Here is a 20,487-nt window from a genome sequence, read left to right on the forward strand (position 1 = left end):
TATTGGAATAGATAATTCAATATCTTAAAATGGTAAATTTTAAGGTTGTGACATCTCAGGTTTCAGTGGTTGAGATGACCCCGAGGAAACAGAAAGTCTTTTTTTCCCAGCCCCGCGACTGAAGAAGTCAAGATTCGTTGGTTCTATTTTCAAGGTTGTTTATTTTTTCTTATCTATTGCATTCTTTCTCTGAGCTGCTGAGATCTGTCCTGCAGGTCTGGTTGTGGCACCACCGCTGCCCTTGGGGTGGTGTTAACTTTATATGCTAAGAACCACATGTACTTTATCTACAGTAATTTTCCAATACCTATCACCTATGTTAGGCAGTCTGTCTCTACTCTAAACCAATCAAGAAGTGTCACCATCACAGCAGAAGATGGAGGACAAGAAGGAGAAGAAGGACAGGACACACCCAGATTCCTCCATCTTGCCTCTTGAACCCCCATTCTAAAACCTCAAAATTCTACTTTTTCACCCTGTGACAAATTAACTATCATTCTACTCAAACTCTTGTGTCTTGTACATCTTCACGCAAAGTTGGTAATTTTCTCCATGGACTAAAATTGAAGGCACAGGTGGTTTTGACTCCATGACAAGGTCTCTGAGCCACTTGCAAGGGTCTTGAATCACCCAGGGCAGCCAGACGAATGTTCTGGGTCCTGACAGTGACACAGAGTTAAATGAGAATTTTGAAGGTTTCTTTAAAATATTAATGTAGATTTTTTCACATACCTGGATGTATAGCTGGGCTGAATTTAGAGCCCCAAAAAGTCAACTATGATTCACCTCTATGGATCTCATAGCCTTACTCTTCCTAAACTTTCCTTTCCCCTTCTTCCTTGTATTCTGGGATGACATGGTGTTTAGAAGTTCTGCTGTGGGCAGAAAAGTTTTCACTAGACCAGGGTGCTCAACCTCCAGCCCAGCCTGACCTTGAGAACTTGCAGCGATAGAGGTATCCACAGATATAGGTATCCACAGCTTCTCTGAGCAAATGAGAGATGCTACGTCTGCTAGAGATGTATGATTTAACTTTTTTCCTTCCTACAGGAATATTACAGGGAATTAAAAACCAAAAAGTCAATGATTCATTAGATAGTCAGAACTCCGACACCACTTTTTTGAATTACATATTCTTTAAGCATCCTGTGCCCACAGAAAATCAGTGGATGTGGGAAGTAATGACAACAAGGGAAAGACCATAATTGAGCTTCACAGAAAATATACCCTGTAACCTCTTTTATGGAATAAAGGCATGCTCATAATATGAAAAGGCTGATTGACAACTGACAAAGATTAAAAAATCAAATTTAGACATTTATGTGTGTGTAGTTTTGATGCTGGCACTTTGCTGCTGGTTAATGGATGTTCCTTTTTTCACCAAATATTTGCATTTCCATGCAGGTAAAATAAAATCAAAGCAATAGGACTTAATTTTCCCTGGAGAATGTATAATGAAAAAGAAAATAATATTCTGCCAAAAGCCCATTTGTCTCCAAAAACATATGGGCAGACCTAAAATCTAGCTTGCTGTTCTAAAACTTGCCATTCACATAATAGCAGCATCAGCTAAAGGATTTTTATTTAAAATTTGACCAAACAGCAACATATTTTCAATTAGAATAGGTATGAAACTATCAACATAGCACACTGTTTTGCTTTGTGTGCATGTGTCTTATTTTAATTTATTATGTATGTATTCATTTGCTAGCTGCGGTCTTACTAATAAATTTTGGTTTACTAACTGAAGGCTTATTTTTCCAGAACTCTCAGAGATTCAGCAAAATAAATATATATAGGTCTATTATTGAGGGGTTTTTTTGCCATTCTAAGGATGTACAAGCTCAAGCTATTTCATAGAGATTTTTGACTCCAGAAGTCTAGTCCCCAGCCTCATCTCTTTCCTTGTCAAGGTCCTGGTGCTATTTAGATTCAGCATTTAGACAGAGTTATTTTCAGTCAACATATATGCCAGATGTACAGCAATAGGAAAAGCTGGAGAACTGCAGTAGGAACAAACTGACAGGAGACAGGAGACAAGAGCTGACTGGAAGATCAGTCCCTGAGCTCACTACCCACTCTCACAGAATCGCTTCCTTTTCTCTGTTTATACCGGTGCTGCTAAACTATGAGAGGGAGTTATTTTCTTCCATAAAACTATCAAAAATAGCTTGAAAAGAAAATCCCCAGTGATAAAAAGTAGTCATTTATTGAACAAGTTTGGTCATAATTGTAGGAGAATTTACACAACAGTGGAGGTAAATACGAACTCATAATTCTGTGTGTACTTCTCTATCAGCTGTGATACTGTTTTTGGAACCAAACCAATTATATTTAGGCATTGTATCACAAAGTCCATTTGTGCAAACCAGTGTTATGTGCTGAGTACAAAACAGATGAGGTGCAATTTTACACCTATTGTTTGGTGATACTATGTGATTTTATTTGATTCTTGTTGTGTTCCAGTGTGGGGAACTGCGAGGCGTTCTTTTAAAAATAAATGGTCTAGAATGAAATTAAGTCAACCAAGACAACATTGTACCTGAGAACCATTTGTTGGTACAAACAAACAAACAAAAAACAGTGCTGCCCTACTAAAGAGGCTAGAAAAGACAGGAGGAAGGAAAATGGAAAAGGATGAAGGTGAGGGGAGGGGGAAGAAAGACAGAGAGGGGAGTCAGAAACACAGAGCAGGCATTAGCACCAGAGGCAGGGACGTGGGGGCAAAGCAGGCAGCGCGTTGGTCAGGGACACAGGGAAGCAGGACAGACATGAGGGTGAGCAAGAGCCAGCAAGGGCAGGAGAGCCAAAAGGCAGGCTGAGGCTAGGGCAAGAAGCACAGGTCAAAAGACTGGAGCAAAAGTGAAAAAACAAGACCCAAATGGCTCCCAGACTCAAACATACCAAAAAACAAGACACAAAAAGCCCCAGTTTCCAAGCCCAAAGCTGAAAAGCCCCCAGCCAAAAACCAAGTCTCTAAAAGCCCCCAGGAATTTGTTGAGCAGTTTCTTTTATACCCCTTGAGTCCTCCTAAAGTCTCTCCTCCTGACAGGAGGCCATTGGCCCAGTCCAACCTTCCACAGCACTCCATTGCTGGAGACCTTTCGCCACCTGATTTTAGAAACCTCTCTGGGGAGAACAGTGTCTTTAGTGGTCTCCTCCTGACTGCCTGTCCCATGTGAGGTGTGAAAGGGTTACCACCAAAGTCTCCCCACAGACAAGGCTTTTCTCCATCTTCTCCTGGCTGCCTCCAGCAAGTGGCACATGTGCACCCCCTCCTCGACATGCCTCTGACAACCAGTATTGAGACAGAAATCAAAACTAAATTGTCTCCTCACAGTTCTTTAATATCATACATTAATATAGTGACATTTTGGACAGAGAAATAGGTGTTGTGGAAAGAAGATGAAGTTGACAAAATGTCTGACACTTGTTGGGACGTTTTATGTCTTTAATTTAAAGGCTGAATTTGTGATGAATTTTCTCTTTTTATTGACAGCAGTATAATGACAAAAAAAGATAGCAGCGGAATTTCCAAGGAAGTATTCTGGAATCTTTGCTATCACTAAGTGATTTTTAAATCATAGAAAGTAAATCCCCTCCTTTTTCCGCTACTTAGTTCTTCAGCTTATATCTACCAGAGTATATGAATTAGTGATCACTGCCGGTAGCTAACCTCCTCTGTGATTCATTTTGTTGGTTGGTTTTAGCATGTAAAAGAACAAGAAAAATCCACAGCTCTATCCTTCCAGGCACAGACTTCAGAGTACACAGTATTGCAAATTCTTCACTCTTGCTAGACATTGATCCAAAAGCCTTGCAATTCTAACATGAAAATCACGGCAATGCTCCAAGTAATTGCAACTGACAGGAGACAGCTCAAATACAGGAATGTTTAGCTGGATGTGGACCAGAAAGCTGTATACTTTGCATGAACAAATTCATACTCATTAGAGAACCACAGAGTTAGATTCAATTCATTATGCTGATATTGATCTTCACTGGGGAAAAAAAGTTACAGATATGCCTAGTTGGAAATAGATAGTAGGTATTTTAATATATCTTGATTATGTTTCTAGTATTTGGTTTTGGTTTTCACCAGGAAAGTATCTCATCTATATTTTCTTCAGGTGATTCACTCTCTTCCTTACAACTGATATAATTCAACTTTGAAAACTGCATAAAATTTACCTGCATGTGTGGGTGGCTGGGAATGTGAGACGCATATTTTAAATAGTATTGTGGATGTATTTTACACTTCAGTGAGTTCCAAACATATTGCATTGTGCTAGTTACACTAAATATTGTACTGGGTTTTTCAAAGGAGATTAATTTCATGCTTATTATCAACTGGAATCATATCTTCCTCTGGTAAAAATAACACTAGAACATGCAGTAGCAAACATAAGGTTATTCCTGAAGGATTTCATCTTCCCTGTGCCATACTTATAGTTAACCACATACAGGCATTAATACACAAGGAAGAGAGGTCTCCTTAACATTTGGAAAACCAAGAAGAGAGTGGATATGTAAATAACACATTTTTGTTCATAATATAGACCAAATAATTGTTTTGATGCAGACAGAAGCACCACGGAATTGGCTTATTAAAAATATCATCCAAAAACTAGCATAAAAGTAGTATGAATGAAATTAGGCATTCATTCATTCCCTGGTGTTGTTTATTTTGAACACTTTTAATGAGAGAAAAAGAATTTTCAGAAGTTTAGAAGCTATTTTTAATACTCTAAGTATCCACAGCAGCTTTTAGTTTGTAATTGAATCCAAAGAGCATTCATCTTTAGTACTGAGTATTGATATTCATCTTCTCAAGTGATGGTGTCCACCTGACTCATACAGTGCCATTCTGCTTAGGGATGGCTGTCCTGGATTGCTTGGCTGGGATTCTTACACTGTATTTTTCCCACTCTTCTCAGAACTGCCATTTGAGTTCAGGAGAGAAGGCAGCTGTACACAGAGAGGTGCTTATATACTTGTTGACTCTATGAGGGGAAAAAAAAATGTATTTCTCTCATCTCTAAGGAGAATCTGAAGGAAAGGGATTGGTCACAAGTTGGTTTTAATCCTCAAGCTCTTTTGATTTTGGGGTGAATACTGACTTAACAACCAACTCATATAATTCATTCTTCTTCTATGCGGTCACAGAAGAAAACAGTCTGTATGTTTTTTGGACATAATTTGTTTTTTCTAAAGATGGTTCTAATCCTCAAGCTCTTTTGATTTTGGGGTGAATACTGACTTAACCCACTCATATAATTCATTCTTCTTCTATGCAGTCACAGAAAAAACCAGTCTGTATGTTTTTTGGACATAATTTCTCTTTTCTAAAGACCCCCTCAACTTTTTGAGCCATTTAGAAAGAGATCAAAAAACCAGGTCTGTGTTTTCATGGATTCATAGCAGATTGGCTACATTTGGTCATGTTCTATCTGGTCACAGATCTTCAAACCCTTTCTAAGAAACATGAAAATTTCCTGCAAAATCCCATATCCTGATAATTGTTTCCTGGAATAGGAAAGGGTTTGAATCCCTGAAGCTGAGACTTTAATTCTAATAAAATCTGTAATTTAATGGATTCACATAGTTGTGTCTTTAAGTAAGAGATGTTACAACTTTCTCATCCATATAAATAAAATCTATGCTGGTTTTAACCCAGTGAACAGCAAGTATTGGAGGTTTCAGGAGACCTGGAATCAGAAATGCCAGCTGTAAGAGGTATGATATTTGTATAAAAACACTCAAGCCTGATAGCTAGCAGAGATGTTCTTCTGAAAAAAAATCCAGTTTCTGATAATGAAGAGGTTATAGAAATCAGCGCCTTTAGACCAGATTTGGCAGTGTCCTTTTCCTGAGAATTTGTGGCTGAATATGTCATTAAATCTGTTCTTTAATATTTTGTGCAATTTTTTGTCTCATTTTCATTCAAGTAGCAGTGCTGGGTGAAGCTCAGATTGATTTCCTTTTATTCACAACTGTCTGACAGCCTTTGAATACAGACAATATTTTATGTAAATGGTTCATTAACCACTAACCGAATTACAGGCTTTGGCTCAAATTCTGGCATGTCCATTATTACAAAAATATCTTTCATAACATGGAGACAAAAGCAATATGAAATCTAGAAGAAGGTATGCAAATAATTTTCAGATGGATCAGAAAGCAAATATTTAATGGTGTTTCAAAACCCTCATATTCTATCCACAGAATAAAAATTCTTCCGTATCATTGTCAGTATCACTTTTTATAATTATAATTCTTTAAAATATAGGAAAATTAAAAAAGCTAGTCTTTTCACTTCTATGTGTTTGATCACAAATGGTAAAAATAATATAATATTTCTCTTCTTAAAGATGTACTGATTCCAATGTTATTTTTTTGCTTTTGTTTCATAGGTAGCATTTCAACACCTACAATCACCTGCTTTATTTTTATAGATCTTTTCTACTTTGAAAGATATACTCTTGCTTTTGATTTCCGGGAAAATATTTCTTTCAACCTAATTTGTAAATTAGTTCTTAAGCTGAGCAGAGGATAAGAAACCTTCTATTAACATATTTTCTTAGTAACTTGAAATCCAGGCTTTGAAAAAAAGAAAAAATTATTCACGTATTCAGCTGTGTTTCAGAATTCCATAAAATGGCTAAATTATTTATAAGATTCTTTGTCATAAGCTTATTTAAAAGAATTTAGACTTTGAATGATCTAATTAGCTGTAACTGTTTGTTTTGTTAAATTTGATATAAAGTTTGTTATTCTCTTTTACATAATTATACCGTCAACAGTCTGATCCCTTACATTTTTATATGATGAAAGTAGCTATTAAGAAAGATCATTTTGTCAAAGAGAGGCAAAAATGGAAAATGTTTTTGCAGTAATTTAGCATACAAGGAAATTAATGTGGTTTTCTTACAGCTCTGTAGTAGAAAGCTTAAATTGTTTATCTAACACAAATATTATTGCATAATATTCAATATTATTTTTTTTTCCCTTGAAGACTCTAAGGAGACTTTTGTGGGTAGATTATCAGCAGCTTAGGTCTGTCTGGTTGTTGCTGATTTTTAAACTGTGTTTGTACTTTTGCAGATGTGCCATCAAATCCGTACGGAGTACGAGTTTTAGAGCTGTCACAAACCACTGCCAAGGTTTCCTTCAATAAGCCAGATTCACATGGAGGTGTTCCCATTCACCACTACCAAGTGGATGTGAAAGAGGTAGCCTCGGAAACCTGGAAAATAGTTCGCTCCCATGGAGTTCAAAGTAAGTATACATAAAATAAATTGAAGTATTTTGACTGAGAAGAATGTCCAAGGAAAATACTCTTAAGTATTTCTTAACTGTTTCTTTGTCTTAGTCCAGTAGCTGTATCTCTGTCTTAGTGTAGACCTCTCTACACCAGTTTGAAATAGTCCTGTAACTTTGTAAAAGTAGGGGTTTTTTTAAAAAAAATTTACAATTGTTATCCATTTTTCATGTCCAGCCAAAAGCCAGCTTTTGAATCTATACATTTCAAAGAGAGTAGAAATTATATAGCATTTGAGAATGTGCATTATGTATACAGCTAAATGAATAATTTTAAGTAAGCTGTTATGTCATATTTAATCCTGGGCACTAATTACTGATTTTGAGCTACTTAGTAACTTTCTACATACCTGTTAATATTCAAGATACCTGTTTCAAAAGCATATCATGTTTGTTCAATGAACATTAAATGCCCTCTAAAAGGGTATTTACTTACATGTCTCTTGGCAGAAAAGAACATAAGCCTCCCCAAACAGACAGGAGTTCTTTAGGCCCCGATGAGCTGGGGAGTTCATACAGAGTAATGTTAACTCCTGTATCCAAATAAACCTTTTGGTATTTTCAGTACTCCTTAAGGTAGCCTCAACAGTCTTCTGTTTAATACTTCAGCAGGTAAATGGTTTTCCAGCAATCAACAGAGTCACAGGAGACAAAATGTTGCAAATCTAAAGTGTGTTCTCTCTTTCCCTTTCACATACTGTAATACAAAAATTCTGCACTAAACTGAACATGTTCAACATTACAGAATTATTCCAAAGAAACATATAATGAAGATTTAGTTAACATGTTAAAAAAAAGGTTTATAACTCCTTATCTTTTTTTTTCTTAGGTCAACACATTAACTGTGTATATAAATATAATAATATAAATCATAGTAACATTCATTTTGTTCCAGTAAAGCTTGAATTTCTCTCCATACTGGAAGATCTAAAGAAGAATGTGCCTGCCGTCTATTTCCAGGGCAGGCACATTAATGGATATTGGTGTATTTCTGTTTTTTTCATGCAATGTTGAAGATCAAGTTAGAGACTTTTATTCTCACAGCTACTTCCTTCAATGAATTTGCAGTAATTGTTTTCTGATATTGAACTATATCAAATCGTAAAACCTGAAGTGACTAGTCTGCATAGTAGGGTGCAAGGTACTCAAATGAGTAAACACTCAGTGAGTACAGAGTCATTTAGTCAATCACACAGTTGATTGACTTCATTGTAAAGCCAAGAGAAACACATGTCCTCAGTGTTAAATATGCAAAAAACATATTCATCTTGCTTCTTATAAAACATTTTTCCTATTATTTCTGTTGTTGGGAAGCTTATTAAAATATTAATTGATTACAGTAAGAAAGATGTGCAATTTGACAGACTCTTGTTACTAGAGTTGACTGGGGCTGCCTTCTTCAAAAAGTCACTTTCTTTTTGAAACATTCTTTCAGCATTGGGTGTTGTTGCTCACTTTTATATTTCTGTATAACATGAATTGATCTTGGAATCATTTTGGTCCAAGACTTGTTTGAATTCTATGGTTCTAAAATTAGAGTAGAGTGACAGGTACAAATACCTGCAGTCCTTATGCAAATGTTACAACCATGAAGGAGATTGCGAGTATTTAGGATCTCTGCTGCCACCCCTACTCATATTAAACATTTATTTGGCAGAGAACTGCATTACTTCCTGCATACAGTCATATTATTCCCCACATCCTCCTTTGTATACTTTGCTCTCCTTTTTCACATGGACAGTTTCAGGGGGTATACCATCTTGCAAGCATGTGTTCTCCTCTTCATTTCATTGTCTCCTAATTGTCTGCTGAAAGATTTTGTTGAGAAAACAAAATAGGTGACACTTATGATTTTGGCCATATTAAAGACACCTCTTAATAGCATATGTTACCAAAAATTACTCCAAGTGACGACAAAAATGAGTAAATATGAATACAACCTGAAAAGCCATCTTTGTCTACAAAGAGTCATATAGTAAATACATAAATATTGATAGGCTAGTGGGCAATATTAAAAATTAATACTACATTCATAATTAATTCATGATGTTTTCTGAAATCTCTACTGATACACCCCTGTATAGAAAGATTGAGGCTACATACCTTGTATTTCTCTGAATTGCTCTCTGAACTATTTTAGAAATCAAAAACTACTTCAGATTGCCAAACATTTACTAAACAGAAGACATCTTGTTTTCATAAATATTATTAAGCTACATGATATAGCTGGATAGGGAAATCAAAAGTGACCTGGCTTCATTTATCATAAGTCCCTGCAGATAGTCTATAATAAATTGAAAACTTGATCTATTTGTGAAGTACTATAGGGCCAAACCAGAAAGCCAAAACATGTTAGCAAAGCACAAACGTAACAATCCAGAACAGAAAAAGCTTTTCCAAAATGGAAGTGTCAAAAAACAAAATTAGTGTCCTTTTTTAGAAAGGAAATTCTGCTAAATTTAAATGAAATCCTTCTGGAATATTGAGCCTTTGTATGTTTCCTGGACATTCAGAGGGTTTTAGCAATTTTTCTAAAACATCCATTTAAAATTCTCTCCATTATATTTTATCCTACTTACAATGTTAGGATAGCCTTGAGATACTCTCTCCAAAATCCCTATTTTCAATTCCTGAAATATTTTTCAAAGAAGCTTTTATTAGTGTGAAGGTGCTATTTTTTGTTTTCTTTTTTGTTTTTTTGGTTTTTTTCTTTCAGCTTTTTGAGACATTTTGGATATTTTATTAAAGGATAATAACAGATACATGGTCTTGGGACAGTTTCTGATTGGGTTTAAGTAATGAAGAATCACTTTCCTAGCATGCCTCAACATCATCTCAGCTAAGACGAGGATGTTTAGAATGCAATCAGTTTTCTGTATTACCATTTGTAGTTGGATCATCATAATTTCCACACTCAGTCAATATTCCTTAATGGAAACAGAACCACTTTTTCCATCTGTTCACATTTTAGGGACGGTTTATGGCTAAGATTCAGATATAAATGGTGTTTACACAGGGACAGATAACTGCTTGCACATCTCAAGTGGCGGTGCATACATAATGCATGGGCCATGATTTTTTCCCAGTAGTAAGTGACAAAACATTCTGAAATTTTACAAGGATGGTTATTTATCTGTCAGATTTAACTCAAGAGGGGTAAAACTGCAGACCTTTCTTGCCACAATGTACAAAATGTGCAAATTCCAAAAAACACCATAAGGGGAAAGAGACATAAAAATTTACAGGCAGGAAAATGTTGTACCTAGAATTCCAACAGAGGGATTTTCAAGACTAAACTGTCTTCTGCTCCCTCTCTGCTCTGACTTAAAGGACTAATGTATTCTTCACACCAAAACAAAGAACCATAAAGTGATAAAATTAATGAAAAATGCTTTTTTAAATTAAACAAGCCTCACAGAAATGTGGCTGCAGAAGCAAGTTTATAAATGAAGTATTAATAGGTGATTAATAGGTGTTTCAAAAAATTTTTGAGAAGAATTGCTCCTAGTGCTAGCAAGTTATTAATTTTCATTTGGTTATGATCCAATAGCTATGCATAAAACCTTTTACAACTAAGAATATAATTGTTTTATTCATATGAAAACCACAATATCAAAGTTGTTAGGTATTCTTTTGTAATCAAACATCCAGTAAATACAAATAAGTTTAATCAGGATGATTAAGCAGAATGAAGTAGATTCCATGCAAATGCAGTCTGCAATTCTCTTCATTTGCCATTTTCTTCAAAAAAATCCCTCTGAAGGTGACTTTTGTCTCAAACTTTACTACTTTGAGCTGTTTTCAGGTAAGGAGAAAATTCTAGTCTTGGAGCTGTAACCAGGAATATCTATTTCCCTGTTCTCTCCCCTTTGTCTTTTATAATGAAGAAGATTTCATTTGAAAGTCTGTGCTGATTGCAGCTATTGAAGCAGAGCACAGATAGTGAAGCAATCATCTGATACACCAATTTCAGTCTATTAAGGGATTTAAAATCATAATCAACACTCTCATAATTCAGCAAGAGATCAGGGAGCAAATGGCAGTGAGATTTTTCCTCACTTTTTAGGTGCTCCTCTGAATATGAAAATAGTTTTGTTGCAGGCTACCAGCAAATCCAACTTTACAGTGGAGTTCTCTGTGGACCGGGGTCCCAAGGGGAGGTGGATGAGCAAGGAACAGTCCCCTCAGGGCCCAGACATTTATGATTCTGTCAGAAGTGAAAAGAAAAACCACTAATCTTGAAGAAGCAGAAATGCTTATAGTAGTGGGAAGATTAATTCTCCAAGGAGAGTTTGCATCCTTTCACCCAGGGAGCTGGTAAATCCCTGAGTGTGGGAAGGTGCCCATCCACCATCAGCAAGGGGATAACCAGGGGTGAAGCGCATTTGCCAGCCTTTCTTTATTCTGTAGGCACAAAAAAAACAGTGACAAGGTGTAAGATACCTGTGCTGGGAAAAATCACCTTATGACAATGCGGCGTGCAATTTTGTTTTTGAAGAAAGGACATTAACTGATCTGTTTCTGTCTAATCAACAAAGATTTCATAAGAAAAAGCCTCCTTTATTTTTCCGTTTTGTGCAATATTGACTTTTCCAATGAAGAAACAAGATAGAGTCTCTGAAATTCAGTTCTTCACATTCAATCCCTCAGAAAGCACCACTGGTTTAACTCTAATAGAGAAGTCATCAAGGTCTTGTTTTGTCTTGATATCATTAGTAATTCCCGTTTACAGGGAGCAGATAATGCATTTGTAAAAATTAGCTTTTACACAAATCCAAACCACTGTGGAAGTGGGCTTGAAACCTGAAAAATGTACACTCTCTGAAAACATTTGAATGTCTTCAACAGGAATGCAAAACACATTATTTCCTTTGCTCTTCAATTTACAGGTAGACAGATAAAGATTTTTTTTTTCAGAGCATTATATATTTCTGAGTGAAATACCAAGAAAAAGCAGTCTCTGCATTTCTGGTACTACTCAATTTGATGGTGATAGAACAACATGAGGAATACATTAAACATATTCAGATTACTGTGGAAATTCACCTCTGGCATAGGTGGATGGCTGTCAATCTTAGAGAAGAGAGATACACTTCTGGGGATATGTGGAGCCAGTTCACACACCCACACACATCCACACACACTCCCCACCTTTGCTTCCTCTAAACTACTTGTGTTTGGAAATTCTCAGTTTCCAGATCAGAGTTTCTTTTTTTCCTATTTCTAGGTATTGTTCTTGTGAATTTTTTAGGCAAAAATTTAAATTAATTAATTTTTTAATTTTTAAAATTCAATCATTTATGTTTCCTATAAAAACTTAATAAATCTGGAAGACTTATTGAAGCAAGACTTCTCATTCATTGAGTTTAGAGACATTTGAGGATAGTTCTCGCTTTCCTGAGTTTCTAATGCTCATGTATAATGCCTAGATAATTTAGAATTTCTTTTACCAGGAACAATTATATCAGCATGAAATGACTGGATCATAAAAATCAGAAATGTCTCATCTCATTTATTTTTCTGTGAAACAAAAAAACCCAAACAGAAAAAACAGAAAAGCCCCCAAACCAAATCAACCAAACACAGACCCCCTAAAAAATGTAATCCAAGCCAACCAACACCACAAGCTCAAAGTCTCTGAACTTTAGTGGCATATATAAGTCTTGCCATTTTTTCACGAGATATTCTGTTGAGTTTCAACCCTTTTAGTGGAATTATCCCTGGAATTATAATTTAGCTCTTATAGGATACTAGTATAAAATAATTTCTACAACAGACAGATTATATAAGCTAAAGTTATACGTATATTTTCAAACTTTGGATAGAAAAAAGAAAGGTGTAGAAAATCAACATGATATACAAGATGTTTTTTGCATTTATATCTATCTTTTGTATTTCAGTGATCAAGAAAGTTTTTTTTATATTAAAGATTCTTCTTTGGATGGCAGAAAGCAGAAACTTTACAAATAATGTGCCAAGTATAATACTATTCAATAGTAAAAGTGTTACTTGTAAATATATTTCATGCAGTGATATCAAAATATACCAAAGGTAATTTATCAACATATGTTTATGTTTCTTTAGTGACTATTTTATTGAAGGAGACAATAATTTTTGAAGCCTTGTGATAGCATAATCAGACTGTGAGAAAGAAGATGTGAAATATGTTTTTTACAATTTTCCATTTTATTTTTTTTCCATTTTTTCCAAAATTTCCATTTTACAATTTTCCAAATGAAAGGATGAAAAATATTTCTAGCTAAGAAAAGTTGAAATATTTATTCTTTCTGGAAGAAAAGACAGGTGAACAAGTTGTATTATATTACTTTTCTGAAAAATAAACGCAGCATAAGGAAATGGAAATATATGGAAATCAAAACCAATAAATTTACGATTTTAGTTTCGGCTAATAAGGAGCTATCCAGTTCAAACACTAATGCAAATACTTGCTTTCAACATAACTTCAAGTTTTTCTCTCTGGGTTTTAACAATTTATGGCTCAAATCTGAAATAGCTAATTCTTTGTAATTTCACATTCAAATCTCAGCAGGTTCTGAGTACACTACATACAATGTGCTTAATGGAATTCTAGAATAATTTAGCTTCCTAAAGGTCCCAAAAGGATCCTTGTCAACATCAGTTCCAACTCCCCCAGATTGCAGCAGGGCCAAATTCCAAGTTTTGCTCAGGCTTTGCCCTGACTTCTAAATGTCTCTGTGGATGGAAATTCCATATTTAGCAGTTTGTTTGTGAAATGAATGGGTTTTTTCAAACCAGGTCCTGTCTCTACTGTTTTATTCACATACATTTAACTTGGTTTTAAAATGCATTGTAGAGAATAAGAGTTTTCTCTTACACAAGGCATGTTCTTAAATTACTCTGTTGTGTGTTCTGCCTAGTACTGCTGCTCCTTTTACTACACATGTCCTCAGAGTTAGAGGAGGTTATGTACATTCCCGTGTTGATGAGGTAATCAAAATTTGAAGTCCTCTCCCTCTGCATTTTGCTATTTAGTTTTAAATTTGCTGTACTAATGAGAAGGTAATGATGATGCAGGCAACTCGCAATAAAAGTTCTTAGTAAAAAGCCCAGTAAATTTTAAAAAAGGTAACGCCATTTTCTCTTCTACATTTATTTTCTTTATTTATTTATTTATTTATTTATATTTAACATTCTGAAATGGTGTGGTGTGTTTTGGTTTTTTTGGGAGGGGACAGGGGGTTAGGGTTTTGGGGGATTTTGTTTTTGTCTATACAGATGAGGTTTTTGGGTAAAACTACTAAACTTTATTTTCTGTCCTTAAGCAGGACATTTTGGTGAACATCATATAAACAGAGATTCTTTCAGAAGACTTCAAAATTTTATTGAATCATAGAATTATAGACTGGTTTGGGTTGGAAGGGATCTTAAAGCTCATCTCATTCCAAACCCTCTGCCACAGGCAGGGACGCCTTCCACTAGACCAGGTAGCTTAGAGCCCCATCCAACCTGGCCTTGGACACTTCCAGGGATGGGGTGCCCATAGCTTCTCTAGGAGTCTTGTGCCAGGGTCTCACTGTCCTCATAGGGAAGAATTTCTGCGTAGATTTCACCTGAAATTTCAGAAACACCATTATGGCAGAAGATATTTTTTCCTATTATACAACAAAGCAATTGCTGTCTCTTATTACTAAAATTGAGAGGAAATTTAACAGACAGATTAGAAAGAATTCACATGAATTACCTCTTAGATTGCAGGTTTTGTATTTACTGCTTCTTTTGTACTAAAGCATGAAAGTATGTTCCCCACTGATTACTGGAACAGTTTCCAGACTAACAATACTTAACCATTAAGCCAAGAAGACTTTCAAATGGATTCCTGAGAGATACAAATCGCATATAATTAAACAATTTTCCTAATGAGTTTAATGATTAAGGAGAATATATCTGTATAATTTGTAGATTAAACAGAGATAAATTGCAAATAGCTTGGTAGGCTAAGTAAGCACTCAATATTACTTTCAGAGTTGAAAATCTTCAAGGCAAAATTCATTAATTTCTACTGCAAGCTGCAATAGCAGAAGGAAAAATGCCTTCATCAGCCTGTCCCAGGGGGAAAATACATCTTGAAATATTTAATTCCTTGTCATATCTGTCAAATTTGACTCGCTATGGCATGAATAGTGATCACATTCAGTTCAACAATAACAGTTACTATTCATGAGGAGTGTTTATGCCTTCTGGAATACTATGTATGTACACCACAAATCTAGAAGTACCTGAAGACTCAGAGGTTTTTGTCTCTGTTAAATGATGGCAGAAGCGATTCAGAAAAAAAAAAAACCATGTTGTGAATTGAGCTTTGGGATATGGTTCTTCATTTGACATGACTGTTAGGCGGGCAGTTTAAGAACAGCAAACTCATGGATCAAAAACCCCTATAGAGTTAGACTCCAAAAATATATTGTTGCTTTATACCCAACTCTTTTTTATTATGTCATATTTATTATCACATTATCTAATTGACTAAAAATAGTGTTTTCATTTAAGAAATTGTCCATTTTCAGTAGGCAATAATTGCTAATATTTAAAAAAAAATTGAGGATCATTCCTCCTATCAGGTAATATACTAATGATACTAGTGATAAGCCTAAACTCTTTTTTTTTTTCTCCAAAATAAACTGAGTATTTAGATTGATTCAAAAATAGTTCTCTTAACTTAAAACCTGCTTTGAAATGACAAGAAGGCAGGAATTGCACATATATATCTATACACATACTATTAAGCTATAGTGTTGTAAGACCTGATACAAATAATATGAATAAAAAAGTGCTTATTTAAAAAAAAAATCTTAATTCTTGGCATAAAATGGCCTTATGCGCTTTGCCTATAAAATTTTCCGTGGCAAGTTGTCATAAAAAGAAAACAAAAGTGAAAAAAATGAATGCTGTTTTATAAGCACTATAGGCTATAATAAATGTGAGGACAAAGTCCACTTTTTATCCAATTTATTTATTTTGTGCATATGCCTACATGTAAGAAAGTTATTCAGCTCTTTAATTCTGTCTCTATACTAATTTTGGCCTTCATCCAAATCTTTGCTATAAGAGTCTCTTGTGGTTGAAAAGGTTGAACTGTAAATAAATGTCTTAAACTAAATTATATGGATGGATTAGAGAGACTGGAAAGTGAGAAGTGTAAAGGGAAAACGATGTTTAAACATTTCAGGTTTTTATACAGACCTGAAACATCAGGAGAATGAGATGTACTTTTCACATTTAAAGGTGAATAAAATGTCATGAGAAGTGAAGAGAATCCAGACAATTTACTGCACAGCATGAGTTCATAACTAAAAGCAACTGAGTTTTATGCAGATATAACCACTATATGAACCTACTCTTTTTTTCCTTGTAACTGCATTTGGTCAACCAGTCAAAGCTCATTGCACAATGTGATTTATGGTTTTCTCAAGACACAGACTTAAAAATCTGTAGGTAGAAATGGAAGATACTTTGATTGTATGAGTATGTAGTAAATATTTTCATAAGAAATTAAATGGAGAATCAGTCATTCCAAATGTATTTCACCTGGTGCTGTTGTGATAACTCTAGTCTATTTTCTATTTAGACCTTTCAGGCTTTTCATAACTGCAGACTCTCAAGTAAATTTATGGTGAACAGCTGATCTGATGTAAAGGTCTTGCTGACGTGGCTTGTAAAGGTAAATCTTGTTAAGCAAAGACTGATGCAGTGCAGTATTGGGTATGAATAACTGATAAATGAGACACATAGTGAAGCTGCAAATTTTGCCTTTCAAGTGTATTGTATTCATCCACATTTATTGTACATTGCTTGTCTACTTAGAGAAGGATAAGGGACATTTATGGAATATTTATGTGTATATAAACTTCTGCTGCACTTTGTAATACAAAATAGAGAAGTGCTCCAGGATGACAGAGTATTCTTTAAGTATTTTCAAGGTCATTGAAAGACAGAGTGGTTATGAATAGAGCTCTCCTTCAGCCACATACAAGAATGAGCAACAGAACAATAGCATGGCCCTATCTGTATTACATTCCACAATATCTTTAAAATAATATTTTTTATGACTTTTTTCTGTCTCCCTATTTATTTCTTCATTGGTAAGAAATAATTTATAGTATACAGGAGTAGGATGGGGATGAGGAACAAAGTTATGAAGAGAAATTACCTTTGCATGTAAGAAGCAAAAGAACAATTCTTGAAATCATTATTCAGGTCAGCCTTGAGGTCTTTCTGTTTACAGAGTAGGGAATGTTAGGAAAGACACATTCAGGATCATGAAAATGGCCTCTATGGAGATACCAGAAATCAGGAGCTGCTTTATTCTTTTTTCAAGTGGTGGTGGTTAGGTTTCTGCCAGCTCCTGAATTGGGTAACAGAGCAAGTAGACTTTCTTTTCCTCACACTTTGCATGCTCCAGACTTGAAAAGTGCCTGGCTTAGCAGAGTGAAAGATAGAAGTCCTGTGTCAGAACCTGCTTCTTAGGCAGCTCTAAGGCTGCAGCAACTTCAGTGAGAAAAATCATACATATTTTACATATTCTATTTATTACTGTTTGGAAGCAAAATTAAAGTGAAATTTAAAATGCTGGAATTTTAAATAGCAGTCTTAATTGAGAGACAAGTCTTGCTAACATATGAATTTATCTATAAAATTCTCTGCTTCTCTAAGTATAGTATTTAATATATTCATTCCCTGTGCTTTCAGGTATTCCTTTGGCTTACCATTAAGAACTTCTGAATTCTCAACATCTGTTTTGTTTCACTGTAAGAATACTGATATATCTGTAGTAATGGACAGTTTAGGTCCATCTGGTTAAGGAAAGCCACATCTAATTTGTATATAATAACACAGTACAGTTTTTTAACACGATAAGAAAACTAGTGAATTGTATTTTGTTACACAAAGATCCTAAATATGTTGTAATGCCTTATAGGAAAACTAAATGGTAGCTCTGCAGAACTTTGCTGATAATATAAAGTAGGTGCAGTTGTCAAAAGTCATTATTTTCATAGACTTTGGAGGCATTTTGGCCACAACAATCCCCTGCAGTGCTACAAGCTGAGGCAGAGTGGCTGGAAAGCTGCTGGGAGGAAAAGGACATGGGGGTGTTGGTCAGCAGTGGCTGAACATGAGCCAGCTGTGCCCAGGTGGGCAAGAAGTCCAGTGGCACCGGGCCTGGATCAGCAGTGATGTGGCAACAGGACCAGGGCAGGGATCGTGCCCTGTGGTGGGTGGACACGGGTGAGACCACAACTGGAGTCCTGTCCAGGTCTGGGCTTCCCACTGCCAGAAGGACATTGAGGGGTTGGAGTGTGTCCAGAGAAGGGCAATGGAGCTGGGGAAAGGTCAGGAGCACAAGTCCTGTGAGGAACAGCTGAGGGAGCTGGGGGTGTTTGTTCTGGAGAAAAGGAGGCTCAGGGATGAATTTATCCTTCTCTACAAGCCCCTGAAAGGAGGTTGTTGCAGGTGGGGGGCAGTCTCCTCTCCCAGGCAATTAGTGACAGGATAAGGGGACACAGTCTTAAACTGCAGCAGGGGAAGTTCAGGCTGAACATCACGAAGAATTATTTAATTCAAAGGTTTTTGAATACTAAATGCTACACTTTGGTTTTTGTTTTGTTTTGTTTTTGTTTGTTTGTGTGGATTTTCTGGGTCTTCTTTTTGTTTGTTTGTGGGTTTGGGTTTTTTTGTTGTTTTTTGATTAAAAGAGAATATATTTGTGTCAATAATGAGTGACTAGTTCAGAATAAGTTGCTAGTTTGAACCTGATTTTCACCTTGATATATTAAATCAGTCACCAGGATCTTCAGATGACAAACTGTGTGGATTTACTACACCATGAACTAGCATATACACATTCAACAGAATGTATCCCAGGTGCACCACGGGAACTTGTGTGGACCCCTTGCTTAGAAGATACAGCTTTTGTCTGCTGTGAATTCAGGTGAAGCCTACATCACCTTCTGCCCAGGATCTTTCAGTAACAAAGAATTCATGGATATAGTTTTGAATGTAGGAGACCATTTGCAACTCTAACTTTGTGTTGCAAATTTCAGATGGGATGGAAGTCACAACAGGAACTTCACTGTAGGAACAGGAAAAAAAGGGAAAAAAAAGGGCAAGAAAAACTGACATGCCAGTAATTCTTTCTGCCCTGCAAGGGAGAGTGAGAGATTCTAGCTTCTGCCATGTATGAAATAGACTGGAATGGTATTGGAAATTACCAATATTGCTGAACGGGATGTGCCTTGGCTTGCCTGGCCCCTGCTGCTGAACCAAATAGCGGCATCTCTGGTGTTTCTCCTCAGAGACACTGTTTGGCTAGATGTGAGTCGCTGCTGGACACGTGGGGACAAGCCCAGGCATGCCAGAGCTCCAGTGGCTGCAGCTGGAGCTTTCTGTCAGAAGAGGGTCACTCCTCAGGCCTCCCTGTGCTGGAGAAGCTTTTTAGGCGATGTTGAAGGAACGAATCGGTTCTGATGAAGGGTTTTAATCTGGAGGTTTTATTCTGGGCCGCATGGTCTCTGAGTCCTGAAAGAACTCCAACAGAATTCCCGGGTGCGTGCTGTGCTTGTCCTTTTACCCAGAGCAAAGGAGGAGGGAAGGGAACAGAGGGACCACCAATCCAGGTATGGGGGAGGGGGTCTCCAGGGAAAAGGGACACCCAGGGATGGAGAGCATCTTTTGACTCTGCCCAATCACCCGATGCTCCTGTGGAATTTCTGGGTTGATAGTGCCCAGCAGGAGTCAGAGTGAGGAAAGGAGAGGTGAGTGACACACCTGGGGAAAGAGCAGGGTAACTGAGGCAAGTCATGACATCACACCACAACAGGATAGGATACAGTTTGATTTATACAACTGAGGAATGAGAGAAAGTGATATAGCTGCAACAAGAGTAGAGGAAAGGAAGCTATACATTCATAACTAACTCTTGCCTCCTCCTTCAAAGTATACTTCCTTCTTCAGTAATCCAAGTTAGATTCCAAACTTTGATATAAACCAGGGACTACATAGTAACATTGCCCACAAGCTAACCACGAACATGTTTTTTTTATCTCTTGATAAATGATCTTGTTTTATTTTCTGGGTTGTCTCCCATTAACCATTCTTTTCAGCCTTGAATGGTATTCAAAAAGAGAAAAA

At 36.2% G+C, this 20,487-nt stretch overlaps 1 protein-coding gene across 2 annotated transcripts in view; it reads left to right on the plus strand.

Annotated features, from left to right (window-relative positions):
* The window catches only part of NCAM2 (neural cell adhesion molecule 2), a 264,883-nt gene that overhangs the window by 200,128 nt on the left and 44,268 nt on the right, over positions 1 to 20,487 (plus strand). For both annotated transcript variants that reach the window (XM_039713271.1, XM_039713272.1), the window contains exon 12: positions 7,105 to 7,278. In XM_039713271.1, the coding sequence (XP_039569205.1) occupies positions 7,105 to 7,278 (174 nt within the window). The remainder of the gene's footprint in view (positions 1 to 7,104; positions 7,279 to 20,487) is intronic.

Source organism: Passer montanus, unplaced genomic scaffold (assembly GCF_014805655.1).
Source record: "Passer montanus isolate IOZ18808 unplaced genomic scaffold, ASM1480565v1 scaffold28, whole genome shotgun sequence".
In the NCBI taxonomy this organism is placed as follows: Eukaryota; Metazoa; Chordata; class Aves; order Passeriformes; family Passeridae; genus Passer; species Passer montanus.